The sequence below is a fragment of the Phocoena sinus genome, chromosome 4 (genome assembly GCF_008692025.1).
Source record: "Phocoena sinus isolate mPhoSin1 chromosome 4, mPhoSin1.pri, whole genome shotgun sequence".
Classification (NCBI taxonomy): domain Eukaryota; kingdom Metazoa; phylum Chordata; class Mammalia; order Artiodactyla; family Phocoenidae; genus Phocoena; species Phocoena sinus.
In genome coordinates, this window is record NC_045766.1 from 99,197,049 (window position 1) to 99,211,786 (window position 14,738).

At 41.9% G+C, this 14,738-nt stretch overlaps 1 protein-coding gene across 2 annotated transcripts in view; it reads right to left on the reverse strand.

Annotated features, from left to right (window-relative positions):
- CRYBG3 (crystallin beta-gamma domain containing 3) overlaps window positions 1-14,738 on the reverse strand; it is a 120,040-nt gene that overhangs the window by 87,435 nt on the left and 17,867 nt on the right. For both annotated transcript variants that reach the window (XM_032630101.1, XM_032630102.1), the window contains one exon: window positions 2,654-3,087. In XM_032630101.1, the coding sequence (XP_032485992.1) occupies window positions 2,654-3,087 (434 nt within the window). The remainder of the gene's footprint in view (window positions 1-2,653; window positions 3,088-14,738) is intronic.

Below are 14,738 nucleotides of genomic sequence, written 5' to 3' on the forward strand. Positions count from 1 at the left end.
AAAAAACCCACCGCAATGAGAAGCCCCTGCTCGCTGCAACTAGAGAAAGTCCATGCACAGCAATGAAGACCCAACACAGTCAAAATAAAAATAAACAAATAATTTTTTTTTAAAAAAAGAATATCTTCTCTCTGGGACCTCCCTGGTGGTGCAGTGGTTAAGAATCCGCCTGCCAATGCAGGGAACATGGGTTTGAGCCCTGGTCTGGGAAGATCCCATATACCACAGAGCAACTAAGCCTGTGTGCCACAACTACTGAGCCTGTGCTCTACAGCCCACATGCCACAACTCCGCCCACACACCTAGAGCCCATGCTCCGCAACAAGAGAAGCCACCACAATGAGAAGCCTGCGCACCGCAATGAAGAGTAGCCCCCGCTAGTCGCAACTAGAGAAAGCCCGCACACAGCAACACAGACCCAATGCAGCCAAAACAAAATAAATAAAATAAAAATAATTTTTTAAAAAGAATATCTTCTCTCACAATAGGGAAGGCTTTTAACTATTTTATGTAAAGAAAAACTGCAAAACCAGACATTTACTTAAAAATCACAATAAAGTTTTGACAGAAGAGTTTCTCATGATGGATATGAATTTGCTGAAAATGTAAGAATTACAGAACTTTTTAAAGAATTTCAACCCAACAGTGAAGTAGCTTCCTACATAAATTACACGAGAAGCATGAGTTAATGTATGGAAAGTAATCTAAAAAGTGTTAGCACAACAGGTTTACTTAAAGGCTTTATTGGTATTAAAAATGAAATTTGCATACTCAACGGTACATAAAAACAATTACAAAGCTGTTTATTATTTTTAATTAAGTGACGATTAAATCATTTACAATGCTTTTTGATAAGGATTTTTTCCTAACACTTCAAATTATAGGTAAAACTTGTCTAAATTTTGACTTGTATATTTATATGATTATATTTGCATATAATTGTATATACTATTTACATACAAATTTTGTATATAATTTTCTGATTTGCCAATTTAATGTATCATTGTTCACAGTTTTTATCATAGAGAGTTGGAAAACTGGAAGCAATCCTATCTACTGATCTTCTCTTTCCTGATACTTTCCATTGCTATCATGCTTAGAAAATTGTTTCTCACCAGAAGAATTCACATTTAGCTGCTTTTAGTTTTGTATGTTTCTTAAACATTTTTATTCCACTTTAATTTTAATGTAAAAATGAGATGAGTATCTAGCTTTTATTTTCTTCTCCAAATTATTATCCCATTTCCCCAAGTCTTCCTTTTTACAAGAATACATAATGCCATCACATTCAAGGGCTCAAATCACAAAATACACGAGGGTCTATTTCTAGACTGTCTATTCTGTTCCATATAAATGTCTAGCAAATATTACACCAGTATTACATCATTTCTATTTACGTAGCTTTATCAGTACACTTTAACAACTGGTAGGGCAAGCCCCACCCCACCACTCTTGATGGGCAAACCCAAATCCATCTGGGGTCTCAGTTCTCACAACTGTAAGATGGGTCTGTGCCTACCCCTACTTCAAAAGCTTATTATGAGGAATTCACTGAAATCACACGCATGAGGACTCTTTGAAACTATAAAGAATCACATAGTCCTAAGTTGTCATCTGTATCTGACTATAGTATTAATGAACTCTTCAAAGAACAAAAATAATTCTCAAGTAGAGTTTAAATTAAAATCAGTAAAACAGATCCATGGACTTCCCTGGTGGCACAGTAGTTAAGAATCTGCCTGCCAATGCAGGGGACACGGGTTCGAGTCCTGGTCCAGGAAGATCCCACAGGCCGCAGAGAAACTAAGCCTATGCGCCACAACTACTGAGCCCTGTGCCACAACTGCTGAAGCCCACGCGCCTAGAGCCTGAGCACTGCAACAAAGAGCAGCCCCTGTGCACCACTAGAGAAAGCCCACACAGCAACAAAGACCCAACGCAGCCAAAAATAAATAAATAAATTAATTTTAAAAAAACCCAATAGATCCTTATCAGTTACGAATGAATACTTTTATGTTACACAAAATGTCTAATGGACTCAACATTGTTACAAACATTTTCTGGATAGAAAATGTTCCTTCTAGCTCATTTGGGTCAAAGAAAAACAAGTTAGTGTCCATTTGTAAATCAAAGAAAGAAAAAAGGGGTGGTGAAGTGCTCCTTAAATTTCTTCAAGATTTGTTTCTTGGAGCTGTGGGAAAGGTTCAAAAGGCTAATTCCATAAATAAAATCAATTTAATTTCTTTTCTTAACCCCTTTAATTGGATTCCACAAAGAAAAGATATTGATGGAATGTGAACACAAACCGTAGGATTATTTTTGTTCCCAAAATGCAGATACTTAACACACTGCCTGTCCTACTACAGAAGAATTCAGACAACATAAAACACTCCCATTTAAGGAAGTCTTAAATCAGAAATAAATTGTTTACTATGACAAAGTTAGCACCTAAAAGGTATTAGTACCACCCCCTAAAATAGCTCAAAGGGCCCTAGGTATGTGTATGGTACACAGGATCATATAATTTTTCACCTAGTAGCAGGGACATTACAGAATACTTTTTCTAATCCCCTTAATTAACAGTAGTAGAAATAAGGCTCAAAATCTAGGTCCAAAAGCTCAGTTTTTTTAGATAAGTAGATTTTAAACTTACTTTCTTAGCAAATCACTGGTTTCCTGTTCACTGTCTTGTGTTGTATCCAAAGAAAAGGCATCTGAGAGTTCAGCTGAGTTGGATTCTTGTGCTTCTGCTGGAAGTGCCAGGGTTCCCAGGGAGCTACTGACAACAGCCCTCTCCCTTTGGACCCCTTCATCAGGATGGTCACTGGGATTTCGTAAGTCTTTCTCAGTTTTGTCATGTTCATCTTTGAAAGAAGACTGCTTGGCTTCACCAAGAGATGATTTTCCTGAGATGTTGAATAAGTTACCAAGAAACTGAAAAAAGCTTTCTTTTGGCTGTTTATCGCTTTCTCCCATTTTGGCATCTGAAGTGGAACCGGAAAGGTCATTTGGCTTTTTGGAATCTTCCTGTGTTGGAAGAGTGATTAGCTTCTCAGCATGGTTCCTTTTGTCCTCACTTTGGGGACTCTTTGAAAACGAAATAGAGAATATTAAGCAACATCATTTAAAAAATGACATAGGCTAACTGATAACCTATTACATGACACACTGTGCCCGATGCCAGGGATACATCTGTGAATAAGACAGATGGCTTCTGTTCCCTAGTAGTTTACAAGCTACTGAAGGGCACCGTCAGTGCAACTTTAACAAAGCTATATAGTAAATATCACAAAGCGGGAAGGACAGCCCACATGGGGACCCAGGAGTAACTAGTCCAGATTTGGTTGTGGAGAGAGCAGAGGAGGTAACTCAGGGGATGCTTCCTAAAGGAAGTGCCCTCTGAAGGAGACCTAAAAAGTGCCTATGTGATGCTTGTGCATCTCCCTCACTCTCTGTTCTCCGCTCCCTGCTTCTTCTCCCCGTCTCTCTGCATTTAGAGAGGTGTCAGCTTCTAAGGAGTTTAAAAGGACTGGAGGTAAAAGTGTAAAATTAGAAGAGCAAAAAGTTAAGTATGGAGAGATAAGTAAAAGGACAGATCATGGCAGACCTCAGAGGTGTTTTAATTTAGCTTTTATTATTACAGATCTAATGGACAGTATTTTCACACACTCGGTACATCAGACAACACCTAAATAGACTTCATCATTTCAGCACCGTGTTAACCTCTGAAGCTGCCACAGGGTGGAAAACTGTTCCTCAGGAAGATGAGGAAAGACAGCAACGTGGTGTATCAATTTAGAGGAAAAGCCCGCTACAAACTCTTCAAGGTAAAACACAAAGCCCTGATATGTGCACTAATGCGAACGGTGGGCAGCACCGGGAATTCTTGCAGACGATAAACACTTTCAGGGGTGCATCTTACCTGCTCATAATTAACCTACTAGTGAAGCAAGCTCCCATTCACGCGTACTCTGTGTGAGGAGACGGAGCTGCTCCATCCGAGCGCGTGCTGGCATTCCAGGGCACACTCCTCCCTAAAGCTGCGTTAGCTTCAGGCCAAGGGACCAGCTCAGCCTGCCTTCCCAACACGCTCACTCACCTACTTGTGAAAGGAATGCGGTCTGATAGTATGTGTCAGATGTCACACTCACTAGTCCTTATAAAAGGAAAGCTCAAGTGTGAGTCAGAAAAATATCAGGACACCAAGGTGAGACCACCCTAGGCCACTGCAGGTTCACAGGAAAACGTTTTGTACGAAGCTGATCTTCAAGAAGCCAAGAACATCATAAGTATAATGTCATTTGTTCACCTCCCTTCCCTGTTTTAATCCAAATTCAAAACAGTTTAAAGGAGTGTTCCACTAACCACTAATAATATTTGGCATATGGAGGGTTGAGAAAATGATTAGAACCCATTAGCCCAGGAAATTATTTTCAAGCGAACAATATTTTTTGTTTGTTCCCACCTTAGAAGTCAGGGATATTTCTGAGTAAACACACAGCATAGCATTTTTCTGTGTGTTATGTCCTTAATATAACTTGTGAGTCTCTACGTTTAGAGTAGCACCAGCCTTCCAGAGGCACTCAAAGTCTCGCCTTTTACTGGTTTCAACGGCATCTCAATCCCACGCGCCTCCACTTCATCCACCCAGCCTCCTGCTCTTTATGGGGTCCGCCCTATAAATTAACTGCGCCCTCTCCTCGCGTTGACAGCGTAGATGGCCTCTCGGTACAGCAGCAGGAAATATGCTAGTTGACATTTTGAAAGTGATCGTGTGTATGAAATATATTTTTTGCCTTTAACTACCCCATTTAATTTGTTGTAATGGCCACCCACAATATTTCTTCCTGCTTCAAAATGAACCAAGACTGCAGCACGAAGAGAACAGTGATTTGTTTCCTGCAACGAGTATCATCACTCCTCCTGGGAAGCTACCCGAGGAACGGGAACTACAGGCTGCTCACTAAAATAACACAAATATTCCTGAAATGCTTTAGAGAGTCACAAAGGAGTTCTATAAAATTGGGGCAATGGTTTTTGAAAAAGGAAAACTTAGAGAACATGGAAATTACATTTTTTGACATCCATAAAATCTCAAGACAAATAATTTGTCAAAAATACTATTTCTCTCACTGCCTCAATTATTTTTACTTGATGATTCCTTTCAAAATATAACGGACTGCTGTCTCAACAAGGAAAATACATTTTGCTAAACTAGTGAAAGCCTTCCCATTTAACGTTTTGAGAGTGATATATATAAAATTTTTAAAAATCACTTGTTTCTCTTTCCCCTCAATTATCACTTCTTTGCTATTCCAGAATCCCTGTATCTTAAGAGCATTTTAATGTCTTAGTTGCTTAAATTTTGCCTACTAATCTTGTGAGAAATTTGTATCAGTAATTAAAATACCTTCAAAAACACCACCAAAAAACTATTTAAATTTAGAGACAAAAGTTAGCACGAAAGAGCACTGCTATTCAAAGTTAACACAACAAACCCAGTATTTATATAACTACATCTTAAAATTTCATATAAAATAGCTGCTCTTTGCCCTCAGCCTAGACAACAATGAAGTTCAGCCTGCCACAAGCTAGGGCCAATGTCACCTGCCAATAGTACTGTCTGCCACTGTTCCAACGAGTACTAGAATGAAAGCACTCAGGATTCAAGCAAACGTTAACAAAACATCGGTTCCAGTTGCCCTCAAAGATGTTGGTATTCCGAATATAACATATAAAGGCTACTAATGAAGGCATATGTATCTTGGGAATTTAATTTTTTTCCCTTCATACTCAATATGTTGTAATGTAGTGTCCTTAGGTCCAAATTCATCCGTCTATCTAACTATTCTCTTTGCTATGTGCCCAATACAGGGAAACACAGGAAAGCATTAAGTACAATGATTAATAAGACTCAGCTGTGGCTTCAAGGAACTTACAGTCTAGCAAGATACTCATCATTATATCACTGTGTGGGGCATGGGAGAGATATGTACACAATGGAAGACAAAATTAATTTGGCTGGGGATGGGGAGAATCCCCTACACAGAGGTGATGTTTGAGCTTGCTCCTGAAGGGTGAGAAGAGCATTCAACACATAAGGTAGCGCCTGGGTCGAGCACACAGAAGTGTGAAGTACGTTTATTACGGCAGGGCTGTGGGTGAAGAAGACTGGGGCACAGAGGATAGAGAATGAATTCGATAAGATGACCAATTAGAAGTGGAGGGTGAGAGATAACAAAGTCACAGATGATTAAGTTTTCTAAATTGGGAAACTAAGTAGTTAAGACAAAAATGGATATGGGAAATAGAAGGAAAGGTGAGATTAGAGCCTTTGTGGGGTTTGGGGGAGGTGAGGCAACAAACTAGATGTCAAACGTGCAGAATCTGTGGTCCCCTGGTGAAGCAGTCAGAACACAATTTGGCGATACACAGTGTGTTCAGGGGAAAGGGGGACCAACAAAAGAGCCTTGGGGAAAAAAGATTAAAAGGCAGGCACAAAGAAGAAAAAAATCAGTGAAAGAGATGGGGAAGGCCAAAACCAGAAGAGTCATCCCACCAGCATGCTCGTCTCCAAGGGCAAACGACGAAGGATATTTCCGAAAGCAAAGGGGAGCAAATGCCAAACGCCACTGTAAGGTCAAGAAAGATGAGGACTTTCCTCCTCACTGTTCTTCCAAAACATGAGGCCCGGGCTTCCCTGGTGGCGCAGTGGTTGAGAGTCCGCCTGCCGATGCAGGGGACACGGGTTCGTGCCCCGGTCCGGGAGGATCCCACATGCCGCGGAGCGGCTGGGCCCGTGAGCCATGGCCGCTGAGCCTGCGCGTCCAGAGCCTGTGCTCCACAACGGGAGAGGCCATAACAGTGAGAGGCCCGCGTACAGCAAAAAAAAAAACCAAAAACCAAAAAACCAAAATAACATGAGGCCCACTCATCCCTCGGGAATTGAGCATTCACCCTTCTCTCTGCCTAGAATGTTCTTCCCCCACAGAGCTATATGACTCATACCCGCTCACCACCTTCAAACCTTTATTAACTGTCATCTCCATTTGAAGTTTCCCCAGTCACTCTATCTAAAATAGTAAACTCCTCCACTCTGAAACGGCCTATATTCCTTCTCTGCCTTTTCTCCTTTGTACTTGTTAGTATCAAATACACACATCTCACACACACACACATATTATTTAATATGTTTCTTCCTCTAGAAAGTAAAAGCCACAAGTGCAGGGTTTTTTGTCTGTTTTAGTCATTGCTGTTGTCTCCAGCACCTTGAAACGTGCCTGACAATAAGGGGTGCTTAAATCCTTGTTGCACTAATAAACGAAGGAATGAAGACCATAGAAAAGCCCTAGGAATGCAGGAGAAATAGTCATAACAGCTCAGGAATTTGTGAGTACAGCCCCAAACGCAAGGTGTTAAACAGTGAACACAGAGCAAAGAAATAGGAACACTCGGTAAATAATTCAATAGAAGGCAACACTTTTGAGAGATTTTTTTTTTTTAACTAAAGGTAAAAAGGTGACAGTTTAAGGTCCAAGACAGCAGAAATGACTTTTTGTTCCTGTTTTGTGGCTCAGCTCTACACCTGGGGGGAAGGGAGTAACTGCTGTACAACAGAAGGATGACGGATATGAAGAAGAAAAGCAGAAGGTGATGCGATGAAGAGACCAGTACAGTCTCTAATACTTCTAATAAAGGGGAAGCACGAGCTTTGGAGCTGAGTAGGGGCACTTCCTCTTCCAGCTACAGTGATAAGGAAGTGGCTAAAGCCTGAGCAATTCTGTAAGGGGGAGAAGACTATGAGCAAGGTCCAACGAGTGGCTCTGACCTCAGTAAAGCGAGAGGAGAGATGCTCAGCTGAAGAAGGGACACAGAGGTGGAGCTGGGATCTGAGCTCCCAAAATAGAGAAGACTTGGAAGAGCATTTGGGGGAATGCAACAATAGGCTGAGACCAGGTGTTCCAAGGAACAGTCGGGGTCAATGCAAATGTTAAGGTATTCATTCTTATATAAATGATGAACAGCGAGATACTACTCTATGTGTGTTGATCCAACAGTGAAAAAGAATATACCAAGAGCCCTGCTTTCACAGAGCCTACATTCTAGGGATGTGAGAACTTATGTTCAGGTCTAATTGGCATTAGTTTGTCAGCTCCTTCATCAGCCTGTAACAGGTGGCTGGTGCTGTCCCAACATGGTGACTGGCACAGGGAACAAGGTCAAGAAGGCCAAGGGGTAGAGAGTGTCACCAAACGAAGAGTCTGTTGATGAGAAATAGTGAAGAGCCAGGTGGCCCTTCCTTTAGTGTCTCAAGCACCTGGCTTGGTCATCCGCCCACCTCAGGCTCTGCCTTCACTGTACACAGCAGGGATAATCCTTACAACACCCTGACCTGTGTTAGCGTCCTCAACTCCGATGACCTCCCACTTCTGCTGGACCTCACTGCTCAGCAACCCCTGACCCTTGTCTTTACCCATAATCACCCAGCCTGTGAATCTCAATCTCAGGCATTCCCAAGTGTTCACACCCTGTCATCTTTCCAGCTCTCTTAGCCCACTGTCCCAGGTGCACCCACCACACAATGTCCTCCTGCCTCATCACAGCTTCTGGCCTCTCTCACTCTGTCCCTTTCAGCTCCCGCAAATTTTCGTATCTTTTCTATCCAGCCATCAAATATGGCTAACACCCTCAGAGGCTCTTTTGCTTGTTCTCTGGTCATCCCCACCCGGAAAGATTCCAGTTTTATCTTTTCCTCATAAGTGAATGCATCTTGCTTTAAAAATCCACAGGGATATGCACAACTATGCAGATGTAGGCTGCCAATAATTCACGATTTACAGCCTCTGCTGGAAATCAGTCTGCGACAGTCCCCGTTTTCCACAGCAGCTATTTCAAACCTTTGCCACGCCCCCTCCACCATCCCATCCGTCACCCAGCAGAGGCACCTACCTTCTACTTCATGGAGATGCTCTCCTATGGTCCTGCCTCCACCCCTCCTCTACCTGCCTCACAGCACATCTGTCCCACTTCCTTCACTCACCCTCAGCATAAAGGGATGAAGGACTCCTCCTCTAAGGATCCACCAGGGCACCACTTCAGAATGCTTGATATCTCCTAAGGAACCCCACTTCCTCGTCTGCCCCTTCTGCGAGCCCACCATTCAAAAGTCTAAGTCCAGGGACAGACTTCTCCTCTGCCTTCACTACCAACCTCCTTAAAAGGAGTCACCAACCCTCACCATCTTCTTTCCCTTTCCTCCCAATGACTCCTTGAGCCCCTGCAATTTGGCTTCTGCCCCAGTTGTGCTCTGACCACGATCTCTCAGAGACACTGTCCTACTTGCTAATTCAATGTACTTTCTTTCTGCCCTGGTCTCATATGATGCGTCTACAGGAGGTGAGACTGAATCCGATCCTGAAAACCAGTCTTCCTTGGCTTCCATGACATCACCCTGAGGTTTCCCTTCTTCCTCTCTCTCCATCTCCTTCAAGTTCACATACGTCTAGCCATTCCCTACATATCATGTTTCTCCAACTTACAGCCCGGGGCTACTTTACCTTCATGATTTTCTTACGAGGTCTTATTTCTCACAGATTAATCAGATGATTGCCAGATTTGTATTCTCAACTTAGACTGTATATCCAACGATCAACCCAACATCCATACCCACCTGGATACTTCACTGGCACCTCAAACTCAATACATCCAAAACTGAACTTAACCACGCTGTGTCTCCATTCTTCCATTTTCTGTAAACTTTAACATTCCCACTTGTTAAAAAGTCAGATGAAACATCAGGACACCATGACCTCTCTCCTAGAACACTGCCAGCAATGAATGACTTGTTTCCTTGCTTCCATTCCTAAAGTTTCCCAGTCTGCTCTCCAGACAAAAGCCACAGCAATCTTTTAGATTTCAAATCTAATCATCCTTAAAGGCCTCCATTGGCCGTGCACCCTTGTCAGGATAAAATCCAAACTCCCTAGCATGGCATTTAAGGTCTTGGTGTATCCAGCCCCTCTTTGATTCGATCTCTTGTCACTCGCAATGCTCACAGTGCCTAATGTCACCACATGCGGTCTCAGGCATTCATGGGAGCCTATTTTCTCCCCCCCTCCCCTATTGCTTCCTCTTTCTCTTACTACAGGTATGTCTTTGCACAAAGCTATTACCACTGCTGAGACCATTTATCCCTTGCCCTCTTTGCCTGGGAAATTCCTACAACTCAAAAATTTTTCAGAATGGAAACTGCCTACACATATGCATGCATGCGTGTGTGTGTGTTCTTCCAATAAACAACTCTAACATCCTATTTTTCCTTGTCACCACAAGGTTAGGGCAAACAACTTCATGCTTGCTTCATGAGTAGGACTATTACCTAGATTACTTACAGTTACCAAAATCTGGCATTCATAAACTAAACCCAGCTGCTTACTAGACAATTCTAGTTAGTTTTCTCCTAAGATATCCGGCCACAACATATTACTTGGCAGAATCATTCCCTGATACCAAGATTGGGTAACTGGTGGTGCCTTTCGGCAGGACGGGGAATACAGGAACAGAAGGAAGTTAGGATAAAATACACTGAATTCGACTTGGAGTAAGTCAAATCTCATACTCAGTGACCTTCACAGGAAAGGTCCATCAAAGAATTGGCTCCGTCACCCTGAAGCTCAGGAGAACACATTGGGCTGGAGGGACAGATGTGATTTTTGTCATTGGCTAAGATGTAGGTAAAATCAAATCAACCAGGGCAGGTGTGTAAGGTGAGAAGAGAAAAGAACAAGATGACATAGCGTAGGGGGAAAGCCATTCCTTCTTGTTATGGTATAAACACTTCTCCAACGAAAACACTGGGCAAGAATAATAAATGTTTTTAATTCTGTGAGAGCCTTTTGGAGCTCTCAAATCAGTATCTGGCACCTGTGGAGGCAAATTTACTCACAAAAAATCTAGAGTATGTACATGACCCTTCAGTCAGTTTCCATTTTCATAAGGTACGCCACCACACCACAAAGTAGGACTATTCCAGGTCTATGAGAGGTTGGAGCTGCTGCAAATCAAACCAGATACCATGCAATACATTCAACACCCAAGAACTCTGAGATATCAAGGCCCCAGAGCAGCACCAGCCATATCAACAGGCTTAAGCCCTGGCAGCCCCTTTGGTCATGTGAATGGTGCAGTAACATGCAGTGCAATCTCCACTTCAGGCACCCTGACAGCACACAGTCTTTATAGAAGCAATCAAGGGTGAGAATTTTTGAGTTCTGGCTATAGTTCAATGTGCATACATACGTTCATGCATGCCTTCTTTTCAAATGTTACAGAGAATCAATGTTTCTAATAGCTGATTTCCATACTATTCACCCAGAAAAAGTCAGCACCATTCTTAAGCAAAGAGTTAGATTCTAAGTTGTCGTCAGACTGCATATGGCAAGAAGACAGCTCTTTTCCTCAGTACCTAAATTGTGTTGGGTATCGTGCAGTGCAGCACACGTTATCTCAGTTAATTCTAAAACACTTCTATAAAATAAGGATTGGGGCTTCTCTGGTGGCGCAAGTGGTTGAGAGTCCGCCTGCCGATGCAGGGGACACGGGTTCGTGCCCCGGTCCGGGAGGGTCCCACATGCCGCGGAGCAGCTAGGCCTGTGAGCCATGGCTGCTGAGCCTGCGCGTCCGGAGCCTGTGCTCCGCAACGGGAGAGGCCACAACAGTGAGAGGCCCGCGTACCGCAAAAAAAAAAATAAGGTTTGACACCTCCCACTACAGAGCAGCAAACCAAAGTTCAGAGAGGTTGAGTAAATTTTCCAAGGTTAGAAAGCTACCACATGGAGACCTGGGATTTAAGCCCAGATATGTCTGATTCCAAAGACTGTGTTCTTTCCATCACTGCACATGTAATTTTAAAACTGTTCCAAGAGGTGCCATAGCTGGCAGAGGAAGGGAACAGTGGCTGACTCTGAGGCTCTAGGCTACTCATTCCCATCACCAACAGGGAGCATTGCTTGAATCTGTTTATATATGGGGTTCCAAGTCCAACTATAGTTGAAATTTTTAAAAAGAGAGTTCCCGTGTTTGAAAAAGAAAAATTTTTTAACCTTGATTTTAAATTGATGTCATATTGCTATTTGTATCACTGAGAAAAAAAGGACAGCAAGCATGCATTAAGGCTATAATTTATTTTTAAAAATTAGTTCAGTAATTCAATTTCTCCTAACCATGCAAACATTTAATATATTTAAATTTGACTACCATTTCACCTCTGGCCAAAAAAGAGTTGAAAAAGACCAATAAGGAAAGAAGAGTTACACGAATCAAAATATAAACAAATGCATAGTTTAATATATTCATCTTACTAAACAGTACCATACCCTCAATATAGGCGTTGATAGAAAGAACAATTTGTGACTATTTTTATTCAGTGAGCTACAATTCAGTAGCTACAAGCTACTCTTGAGCTACAATTCTTCCATTTTTACATATCAGGGAACAGTGGCAACAATAAAAACAAGCGTGGTTCTTTTTAGTAAACTATTTATGATAATATTAAAAATAAGGGTTATGAATCATTAACAACTAACAGTAATAGGCACTAGATTGATACTCCTCGGTTGTCCCTAGAAACATCATAGGCATATAGCAACCAGACATCTCTTAAAAGATACCAGAACCTTAACCAAAGCTGTATGATCAGTTATGAGCAACAATTCTAAAATGGGGCAAGAGTTAAACTTTACATAAAGCAGATGCCAAGCTACTGAGACCAGGCCTAATAATCATCAGGCCTGATGATTATTTAGGCCTGGTTTGGAAAATCTATAACCTATGGTTCAGATTTAATTCATTTTACTTAGCTCATGACTCATTCTGAAAACAGACTTACTGCCACAGCTCTTTTAATTTTTAATAGGATTTCTTTTTGGTAAATTAAGTTTATAAGTATACCTTACAAATTAAGTTCACAAATGGGAAGTACTATGGTACAGAACTGCATCTGAATTCTCCTGCCTCCTCTCAATAATAATATGAGTTTGTCAAGTGACAATCTCTCTGAGATTCATTTTCCTCAACTATTAAGAGATAAATATCCTGGACTTGCCTGGTGGCACAGTGGTTAAGAATCCGCCTGCCAATGCAGGGGACTCAGCCTCGACCCCTGGTCCGGGAAGATCCCACATGTCTTGGAGCAACTAAGCCCGTGCGCCACAACTACTGAGCCTGTGCTCTAGAGCCCGCGAGCCACAACTACTGAAGCCCGTGTGCCACAACTACCGAAGCCCATGCGCCTAGAGCCTGTGCTCTGCAACAAGAGAAGCCACCACAATGAGAAGCCCACGCACCGCAACAAAGAGTAGCCCCAGCTCTCAGCAGCTAGAGAAAGCCCGCGTGCAGCAGCAAAGACCCAATGCAGCCAAAAATTAAATAAATGAATAAATAAATTTATAGAAAGAAAAAGAGATAAAAATTCTGATTAACACTGGGGATAAACGACACACACTGATTTCTTCTCTTGTACAAAACACTCCAAAATGACAGTAAAGGCGTTTTTTTTTTTAAGTTATAAATACAAGGAGAGGAAGAGAGTAGATATTAGCAGATAAGAGATTTCAGAAAAAGTTTAGAAGGCAAAAGCAGATGAAGGCATGTTAATTGACCAGAAGACGCTTCCACCCAAGTGACTGCAACAGGGAACTTTGATCATAAGGGGGAAACAATCTACAGACAGATTGTCAGCAGACCACCTGGAAAAGCTCAGGATTTGAAAATACTAGGTACTACTTAGGGCAATATGAGACATGGGATTAAGAGTAGAGTTTGATTGAAAATCTCCAAATGGAGTACTTGACCCCCAGGGCTCTTCCTCCATCCCAAGCAGTTAAACGATCCTCCCTACCTTCCAACACCTCTATCTCCCAAACAAATTTATATAGAGAGAACATCGCTGAAAATATTGAGACTTTTGGGCAGATTGAATTTGTGGAAATGTAGAAATGTCTGGAACTCTGACAATCAAGTCTAGAGCTCAAGAGGGATGTCGGGTAGAGATCTGAGAGAAAAAAGATGAAGTAATAAGATTGGAAGATACTGCTTTGAAAGACTGATGTTGAGGAGGGTTGAGGACTTTGAGAAACATCTACATGAAAAGTAATTTAGCCAGAAGAGAATCAGTGAAGGAAACAGAAGGGAATGGCCAGAGGCAGGAACTGAAACAAGAATGTACAATATCATAAGTGCAAATATACAAAAGAGACTTTCTGGAAAGGAGACAAGACTTGGAAAATCAAGTGTCTCAACTGGTTAAATAAGAACTAAGAAAAGGCCACTGATGGTTAGCAAGAGGTCAGGGTTTCATGGAATGACTCTCACTCATTTAACAACTATGACAATGTATGGCAGGCACAGTACTGGTTTTCCCATGTCTAAGGGAACCAGGAGGGAAACTGGAGTCAGATTAGAAAGCATTAAGAATTAAACAGTGATTATGACAAACTTTCATAAGAAATCTTTGAGTTAAAGGCAGCAAGTAAAATGAAATGATAGCCTGAAAGGAATCCAGACCCCTGAAAGGAAAAAAGTATATTTTTAAAAATTTTATATATTTAGAGAGAAATAGAGGAAGCCAGTGAAGATGGAGAGATGGATGCAGTGCAAGGCGAAGTCCAAAAGAAGGTGGGAAATTAGAGACCAGTACCACTAGCAGGGGGATTTAGGGAGTTTAGCCTTGGAAGGCAGGA